Source organism: Corythoichthys intestinalis, chromosome 18 (assembly GCF_030265065.1).
Source record: "Corythoichthys intestinalis isolate RoL2023-P3 chromosome 18, ASM3026506v1, whole genome shotgun sequence".
NCBI lineage: Eukaryota > Metazoa > Chordata > Actinopteri > Syngnathiformes > Syngnathidae > Corythoichthys > Corythoichthys intestinalis.
The window spans coordinates 36396205-36405262 of NC_080412.1; the positions used below are offsets into that span (position 1 = coordinate 36396205).

General features: G+C 41.5%; 1 protein-coding gene across 2 annotated transcripts; it reads right to left on the bottom strand.

The window, feature by feature from the left end:
* Nucleotides 1–367: 367 nt before the first annotated feature.
* Nucleotides 368–7201, bottom strand: LOC130906629 (pyruvate dehydrogenase E1 component subunit alpha, somatic form, mitochondrial-like). Of its 2 annotated transcripts, XM_057821139.1 has the most exons (9): nucleotides 7082–7201; nucleotides 5606–5732; nucleotides 3805–3896; nucleotides 3578–3670; nucleotides 3347–3502; nucleotides 2987–3058; nucleotides 859–926; nucleotides 679–787; nucleotides 368–582 (listed from the first exon to the last, which is right to left on the bottom strand). In XM_057821139.1, the coding sequence occupies exons 1-9, from the start codon at nucleotides 7169–7171 to the stop codon at nucleotides 418–420; spliced, it is 972 nt and encodes a 323-aa protein (XP_057677122.1). In that variant the 5' UTR covers nucleotides 7172–7201; the 3' UTR covers nucleotides 368–417. The 2 variants fall into 2 exon arrangements, with proteins under 2 accessions (XP_057677122.1, XP_057677123.1); XM_057821140.1 differs by lacking the exon at nucleotides 3578–3670.
* Nucleotides 7202–9058: the final 1857 nt, after the last annotated feature.

The window sequence follows — 9058 nt, forward strand, 5'->3', positions numbered from 1 at the left end:
AACTTGTAATATCCCTCGTCTTCGAAGGGGGAGGAGGAGACGGCATGTTTTATTTCTGTCGGGGTGGGTGTGCTCGTGTGTGTGTGAGGTTGGGTCAAGTCATCAGCCAATCAAACTTGCATTTGAGGGAAAAAATGGACTGGCACATTCAGCAAGTGAAAAGGGGTCAATGTAATTCTGAACATAATGAAAGTGCTGTAAGTCACTGAATAATAGTTGGGCCAGTTTCTATCCTTACAACATATGGGAAGACAATCTAAATTACCTCATAAGTGAAGTCATTATACAACGCAAATAAGGTTGCTTAAAAGTTGGTAGGGACAATTTGAGCATCCTGAAAAGCTGGTAGTGTTATGTCCATACTGTGCCTATGCAAACCTACGACCTTGAGTGTGATGTTTGGCAAGTTGTTGCTGTTTAGCTTCCAGATTTCAATTTAGCCCAGGAATTGATGCCGCGTACATCTTGCATTGGATGATTGCAGTAAATGTGGTTGCACAACTCCTCCACCAGTGGTTCAGGGCTTCTGATAGCGAATCGTGTTGCTTCTTCTACATCCTTTTTTATTTCATCATCAATCTGCTGCATGAGGGAGGCACAAGGTGATCAAAGTGTTTCCAAAAACATGTTGTTGTAACCCCCCTCTCACATTTACTGTAGTATGCCTGCCAGTTTTACCCTAAGTTCCTCCGTGATGGCCAGATTGTTCCTGATGATGTAACCCTCAAGTTGTGAGATGGGGTCTCTAGTTCTGCGGACCTCATCAACTTCATCCACTGAGCGATACCTGGGACATATTCAAGGACAGCTATACATATCATGTGAAAATATATTGTGTATAATTAGTAAGACTTTTACATGGACTCATTATCAAGCTGATGGTGTCCATAATAGCGGTATGTCTGAAGCTCCATAACAATGGGTCCCTGAAATTTAGAGAGATAAAAGACCAAATTAATTTGAAATTAGTCCAAACAATTTACGCTAATAAAAATTGGTAGGCTACTGTAGCTCATTTAAAAAAAGACATATGACTTGTAACTGGTTAGAACGTCAGCATCACAGTTCTTAGATCAAGGGTTCAATCCCGGGCTCCGTCCTTCCTGTGTGGAATTTCCATGTTTCCCCGTGCCTACCTTGGTTTGCTTCAGTCCTCCCACATCCTAAAAACATGCACGGTAGGCTGATCGAACACTCTATATTGTCCCTAGGTAAAGTAGGGAAAATAAGTATTTAGTTAAACACTAATTGTGCAAGTTCTCCTACTTGAAAAGATTAGAGAGGCCTGTAATTGTCAACATGGGTAAACCTCAACCATGAGAGACAGAATGTGGAAAAAAAAAAAAAAACAGAAAATCACATTGTTTGATTTTTAAAGAATTTATTTCCAAATTATAGTGGAAAATAAGTTATTGGTCACCTACAAACAAGCAAGATTTCTGGCTGTCAAAGAGGTCTACCTTCTTCTAACGAGGTCTAAAGAGGCTCCGCTCGTTACCTGTATTAATGCCACCTGTTTTAACTCATTATCGGTATAAAAGACACCTGTCCAAAAGCTCAGTCAGTCACACTCCAAACTCCACTATGGTCAAGACCAAAGAGCTGTCGAAGGACACCAGAGATAAAATTGTAGACCTGCACCAGGCTGGGAAGACTGAATCTGCAATAGGTAAAACACGTGGTGTAAAGAAATCAACTGTGGGAGCAATCATTAGAAAATGGAAGACATACAAGACCACTGTTAATCTCCCTCGATCTGGGGCTCCATGCAAGATCTCACCCCTCAAATTGATAACAAGAACGTTGGGCAAAAATCCCAGAACCACACGGGGGGACCTAGTGAGTGACCTACAGAGAGCTGGGACCACAGTAACAAAGGCTACTATCAGTAACACAATGCGCTGCCAGGGACTCAAATCCTGCACTGCCAAACGTGTCCCCCTGCTGAAGTAAGACACGTCCAGGCCGGTCTGCGGTTCACTAGAGAGTTTTGGATGACCCAGAAGAGGACTGGGAGAATGTGTTATGGTCAGATGAAACCAAAATAGAACTTTTTGGTAGAAACACAGGTTCTCATGTTTGGAGGAGAAAGAATACTGAATTGCATCCGGAGAACACCATACCCACTGTAAAACATGGGGGTGGAAACATCATGCTTTGGGGCTGTTTTTCTGCAACGGGACCAGGACAACTGATTTGTGTAAAGGAAAGAATTAATGGGGCCATGTATCGAGATATTTTGAGTGAAAATCTTCTTCCATCAGCAAGGGCATTGAAGATGAGACGTTGCTGGGTCTTTCAGCATGACAATTATCCCAAACACACAGCCAGGGCAACAAAGGAGTGGCTTCGTAAGAAGCATTTCAAGGTCCTGGAGTGGCCTAGCCAGTCTCCAGATCTCAACCCCATTGAAAATCTGTGGAGGTAGTTGAAAGTCCGTGTTGCCCAACGACAGCCCCAAAACATCACTGCTCTAGAGGAGATCTGCATGGAGGAATGGGCCAAAATACCATCTACAGTGTGTGAAAAGCTTGTGTAGAGTTACAGAAAATGTTTGGCCTCCGTTATTGCCAACAAAGGGTACATAACAAAGTATTGAGATGAACTTTTGGTATTGACCAAATACTTATTTTCCACCATGATTTCCAAATAAATTCTTTAAAAATCAAACAATGTGATTTTCTGTTTTGTTTTTTTTTCCCCACATTCTGTCTCGCATGGTTGAGGTTTACCCATGTTGACAATTACAGGCCTCTCTAATATTTTCAAGTGGGAGAACTTGCACAATTAGTGGTTGACAAAATACTTATTTGCCCCACTGTATGAGTTTGTGTGAATGGTTGTTCATCTCCTTGTGCCCTGTGATTGGCTGGAAACCGATTATGGGTATACACCGCCCACTGCCCATAGTTAGCTAGGATAGGCTCCAGCACCCTAGCAACCCTCGTGAGGCTTGGAAAATGAATGAATGAAAACGACTTCTCACTTTCCCAGTCCGGCAGTGATCAGAAGCAAACCGGGTAGCCTCTCGAACACAGAGGATGTCCATGCCGTCCACCTAGCGACAGATCAATGAATTAACCATTAGTTTTCAGTAGGACTGTTATAGAATATATAAAAAATGGTAACAGTAGACATTTTAAAATTCTAAAGTTGTACGACATAATCAAAAATACTAATAATAACCTGTACTTACTACTAGTTAGTAGTTAAAGTTGCGTGAACTTTATGTATTCTATTCTATTCTATTCTATTCTACAAATTCTTTTTTTTAGATTTATTTATTTAGTTTTTTTTTTTTTTTTAAGTATTTTGTGATTTCAAGGGAGACGACAGCACTTTTTACCCTTAGTCCAGGAATGATGTCTCCTCTCTTGTAGAAGTTCCTGTTTACAGTGCACCTCTCCATTGACGTTCCTTTTGCATATTTATTATTCTCACAGACAAATATGATGGGCAACTTCCAAAGCGCTGCCATGTTCATGGTCTCAGCAACCTGCCCCTGTTGAAAGACGGAATGTCAAGAGGGCAGCTCGTTTAAGAGTTTTGTATTCGGTAAAGATTTCTATTTTTGTACCTGGTTGGCTGCCCCGTCACCATAGACACATACACATAGCTCATTGTTCTCCTGGTACTTGCATGCAAGAGCTAGACCAGCACCCAGAGAAACCTGAGGAGATTTCAGGCAATTGTGAATGGCAAGGATGCAAGATGATAAAGTGGGGACTGAATTATTGCAGTTTTAAAGAGCAAAAATTAAGTTTTAGATCGCAAATGTAGGTCAGTGTCAGAGTAACACATTACCTGAGATCCAACAACACCATAACCTCCATAGAAGGTTTTGGTAAACATATGCATGGATCCTCCTCTGCCTTTTGAAATCCCCGTCTTTCGTCCTAAATACAGTGGGGCAAATATGTATTTAGTCAACCACTAATTGTGCAAATTCTCCCACTTGAAAATATTAGAGAGCCCTGTAATTGTCAACATGGGTAAACCTCAACCTTGAGAGACACAATGTGGGAAAAAAAAAAAAAAACAGAAAATCACACTGTTTGATTTTTAAAGAATTCATTTGCAAATCATGGTGGAAAATAAGTATTTGGTTAATAACAAAAGTTAAATCTCAATACTTTGTTATGTACCCTTTGTTGGCAATAACGGAGGCCAAACATTTTCTGTAACTCTTCACAAGCTTTTCACACACTGTTGCTGGTATTTTGGCCCATTCCTCCATGCAGATCTCCTCTAGAGCAGTGATGTTTTGGGGCTGTCATTGGGCAACACGGACTTTCGTCCACACTTCTATGGGGTTGAGATCTGGAGACTGGCTAGGCCACTCCAGGACCTTGAAATGCTTCTTACGAAGCCACTCCTTTGTTGCCCTGGCTGTGTGGTTGGGATCATTGTCATGCTGAAAGACCCAGCCACGTCTCATCTTCAATGCCCTTCCTGATGGAAGGAGATTTTCACTCAAAATCTCTCGATACATGGCCCCATTCATTCTTTCCTTTACACAGATCAGTCGTCCTGGTCCCTTTGCAGAAAAACAGCCCCAAAGCATGATGTTTCCACCCCCATGCTTCACAGTGGGTATGGTGTTCTTCGGATGCAACTCAGTATTCTTTCTCCTCCAAACACGAGAACCTGTGTTTCTACCAAAAAGTTCTATTTTGGTTTCATCTGACCATAACACATTTTCCCAGTCCTCTTCTGGATCATCCAAATGCTCTCTGGCGAATCGCAGACGGGCCTGGACGTGTACTTGCTTCAGCAAGGGGACACGTCTGGCAGTGCAGGATTTGAGTCCCTGGCGGCACATTGTGTTACTGATAGTAGCCTTTGTTACTGTGGTCCCAGTTCTCTGTAGGTCATTCACTAGGTCCCCCCGTGTGGTTCTGGGATTTTTGCTCACCGTTCTTGTTATTATTTTGACGCCACGGGGCGAGATCTTGCATGGAGCCCCAGATCGAGGGAGATTATCAGTGGTCTTGTATGTCTTCCCTTTTCTAATGATTGCGCCCACATTTCTTTACACCAAGCGTTTTACCTATTGCAGATTCAGTCTTCCCAGCCTGGTGCAGGTCTCCAATTTTGTCTCTCTCAGCTCTTTGGTCTTGGCCTTAGTGGAGTTTGGAGTGTGACTGACTGAGGTTCTGGACAGGTGTCTTTTATACCAATAATGAGTTAAAACAGGTGCCATTAATACAGGTAACGAGTGGAGCCTCGTTAGACCTCGTTAGAAAAAGTTAGACCTCTGTGACAGCCAGAAATCTTGTTTGTTTGTAGGTGACCAAATACTTATTTTCCACTCTAATTTGGAAATAAATTCTTTAAAAATCAATGTGATTTTCTGGGTTTTTTTCACATTCCGTCTCTCATGGTTGAGGTTTACCCATGTTGACAATTACAGGCCTCTCTGATCTTTTCAAGTAGGATAACTTGCACAATTGGTGGTTGACTAAATACTTATTTGCCCCACTGTATAATGCAAGAGGGAACGTGGAAAACCAATTCTAATATGGTTTAGAGAAACCTCCGAAATTCAAACAATCGACATTATTACGTGTCAAACATGCTGTTAGAACATCTTCATAGCCCTTACCCGCGAGCTCAGCCACAATTGCCCTAAGAGGGCCACCTCGCATTAATGTGAAGGCATGACAACGATACCCAGTGATGAGGCGATCAGTCGCTTTGATGGCTGCATTGATACCAACTGCACATGCTTCCTTTTAGGAGGACACAAAGGATGATATGAGTTTTTTGTCATCTCTAGTTATATCCTAACTTTAAATGAACTAAAGCAGTTTGGAAAAAATCCCCGCTCAAACAAATGTCACTAACAGTATAGACCGTAATTTTCAGACTATAAACTGCTACTTTTCCCTCTCATTTTTAAACCTGCGGCTTATAGTCCAGTGCAGCTTATTTGTTGATTCATTTGGGTTAATAGGTAACATTATTTGACAGCAGCGTCATAAGACTGTCATAAGATCGTAATAATCATGACAGGACACTATCATGGCCATTACTAAATGCTTATGACATATGTCATTAAAAGTATCATCTGGCAAACTATGTCACTAACTACATTTATGTCCAAAAGTGAACTAATAAACGAAACACATTGAAAAATCACAATGGGAGTAAGTGATACTCCCATGTGTTACATTAAAACTGTTAAGACCAATAGGGCATTTAGATTCCCATTCTCCTTGTCAAGCAGCTGAACAGGACAGGTTTAAAAAAAAAAAAAAAAAAAAAAAAAAAGACATAATTCCCCGGATGACACTAAATAACATCTGTTATAAGCATTTATTAATCCTCATGACAGTGTCATGTCATAATTATGATTGTCTTATGACAGTCTTACGTTACCACTGTCAAAGTTTTACCAAATACCATAACTAGCAATTTATTAAACAACTCGAACAGTAACTGAAGAAATAATTAGCACAGAACATGAATTTTGTCTGTAGCGCCGCAATGCATGCTAGGAGGCCTGTTGAATTGGACGACAAGAGTGTTGATAGCAGGTGGCTGCAGAGGTTGATTGTCTCCCCCAAGGGAGCAGTGCTGGCCGAATGAAGCTTCATAAAGCAATGAAGCTTTGCAGCCAATTGGTTCAAAGTTTCATGGTGTTTCATTTGGTCTTCTGACAGTCTTATGATGCTGCTGTCAAATAAAGTGTTACCGGTTAATATCTTTGGGTGTGAAAATCCCATTATACAGTGAGGACAGCTGCGCCTTATAGTCCAGCTCGGCTTACCTGTGAACAAATGCAGTTTTGGTGTCAAATTTGGTTGGGTGGCGGCTTATAGTCAGGTGCACCTTATAGTCCAAAAATTACGGTACAAGATACTGAAATAATAGTGATCTCATCTCAATGTATGGTTGAAAATGCATTCACTGTGAAATCTGGGAGTTTTAAGTTCTAAACAAAGTTATTACAGTGTCCAGCTGGATTGTGACCCCAACGGTTAATTGTACCATCTGATTGTTTTGACTATCACCAAATGTGGATAACTAAGATAGCTAAACATTGATGCAGATACACTTCAATATATTTTCAGCGCACCTGGCCAGCATACAAGTGACATACACCTCTGATGACATTCTGATCAAACAGTTGTTTTGCCTTCAGTTCCAAGTTCCTAATTGTCTGCATGTTGAGGTAGTATTGCAGAGCTTCATCACGAGTCAGAAGCACTTGAGTGTGAGGTGCCTCATCCAAACGATGGATCTCGCATTTCTGCAGGAAAATAATAGTATGTACTCGACATAGAGTTGATTTATTGAACATGAGACTGTCTGGTTCGATTCCACCTTAATTGAAATGGCTGCTTTGGTTGCAAAGCACGCTGACCTTAGTGCTGCGCCCACCTGCAAGTACAAACCATCACTTGTATACAAGTATACAATATACAGTGAGGCAAATAAGTATTTAGTCAACCACCAATTGTGCAAGTTCTCCTACTTGAAAAGATTAGAGAGGCCTGTAATTGTCAACATGGGTAAACCTCAACCATGAGAGACAGAATGTAGAGGAAAAAAAAAGAAAATCAAATTTTTTGATTTTTAATGAATTTATTTCCAAATTAGAGTGGAAAATAAATATTTGGTCACCTACAAACAAGCAAGATTTCTGGCTGTCAAAGAGGTCTAACTTCTTCTAATGAGGTCTAACGAGGCTCCACTTGTTACCTGTATTAATGGCACCTGTTTTAACTCATTATCGGTATAAAACACACCTGTCCACAACCTGAGTCAGTCACACTCCAAACTCCACTATGGCCAAGACCAAAGAGCTGTCGAAGGACACCAGAGACAAAATTGTTGACCTGCACCAGGCTGGGAAGACTGAATGTGCAATAGGTAAAACGCTTGGTGAAATCAACTGTGGGAGCAATTATTAGAAAATGGAAGACATAACAATACATAATCTCCCCTTGATCTGTGGCTCCATGGGAGATCTCACCCCTTGGCGTCAAAATGATAACAAGAACGGTGAGCAAAAATCCCAGAACCACACGGGGGGACCTAGTGAATGACCTACAGAGAGCAGGGACCACAGTAGCAAAGGCTACTATCAGTAACATAATGCGCCGCCAGGGACTCAAATCCTGCACTGCCAGACGTGTCCCCCTGCTGAAGCCAGTACACGTCCAGGCCCGTCTGCGGTTTGCTAGAGAGCATTTGGATGATCCAGAAGAGGACTGGGAGAATGTATTATGGTCAGATGAAACCAAAATGGAACTTTTTGGTAGAAACACAGGTTCTCGTGTTTGGAGGAGAAAGAATACTGAATTGCATCCGAAGAACACCATACCCACTGTGAAGCATGGGGGTGGAAACATCATGCTTTGGGGCTGTTTTTCTGCATAGGGACCAGGACGACTGATCTGTGTAAAGGAAAGAATGAATGGGGCCACGTATTGAGAAATTTTGAGTGAAAATCTCCTTCCATCAGCAAGGGCATGGAAGATGAGACGTGACTGGGTCTTTCAGCATGACAATGATCCCAAACACACAGCCAGGGCAACAAAGGAGTGGCTTCGTAAGAAGCATTTCAAGGTCCTGTAGTGGCCCAGCCAGTTTCCAGATCTCAACCCCATAGAAAATCCGTGGAGGGAGTTGAAAGTCCGTGTTGCCCAACGACAGCCCCAAAAATCACTGCTCTAAAGGACATCTGCATGGAGGAATAGGCCAAAATACCAGCAACAGTGTGTGAAAAGCTTGTGAAGAGTTACAGAAAAATTTTGGCCTCCGTTATTGCCAACAAAGGGTACATAACAAAGTCCTGAGATTAACTTTTGGTATTGACCAAAAACATATTTTCCACCATGATTTGCAAATACTTTAAAAATCAAACAATGTGATTTTCTGTTTTTTTTTTTCCCACATTCAGTCTGTCATGGTTGAGGTTTACCCATGTTGACAATTACAGGCCTCTCTAATATTTTTAAGTGGGAAAACTTCCACAATTAGTGGTTGACTAAATACTTATTTGCCCCACTGTATGTCACATTTGGAAAATACTGGACCTTGTTTTTTG

What these genes read in the sequence shown, in the direction of transcription:
- LOC130906629 (XM_057821139.1), bottom strand. Translation starts at nt 7,171, where the DNA reads ATGCAGACAATTAGGAACTTGGAACTGAAGGCAAAACAACTGTTTGAT. An exon ending in AATTGTGGCTGAGCTCGCGG is followed by an intron (nt 3,897 to 5,605) that starts GTAAGGGCTATG and finishes CACTGTATTTAG; the next exon opens with GACGAAAGACGGGGATTTCA. An exon ending in CAGCTTGATAATGAGTCCAT is followed by an intron (nt 788 to 858) that starts GTAAAAGTCTTA and finishes AATATGTCCCAG; the next exon opens with GTATCGCTCAGTGGATGAAG.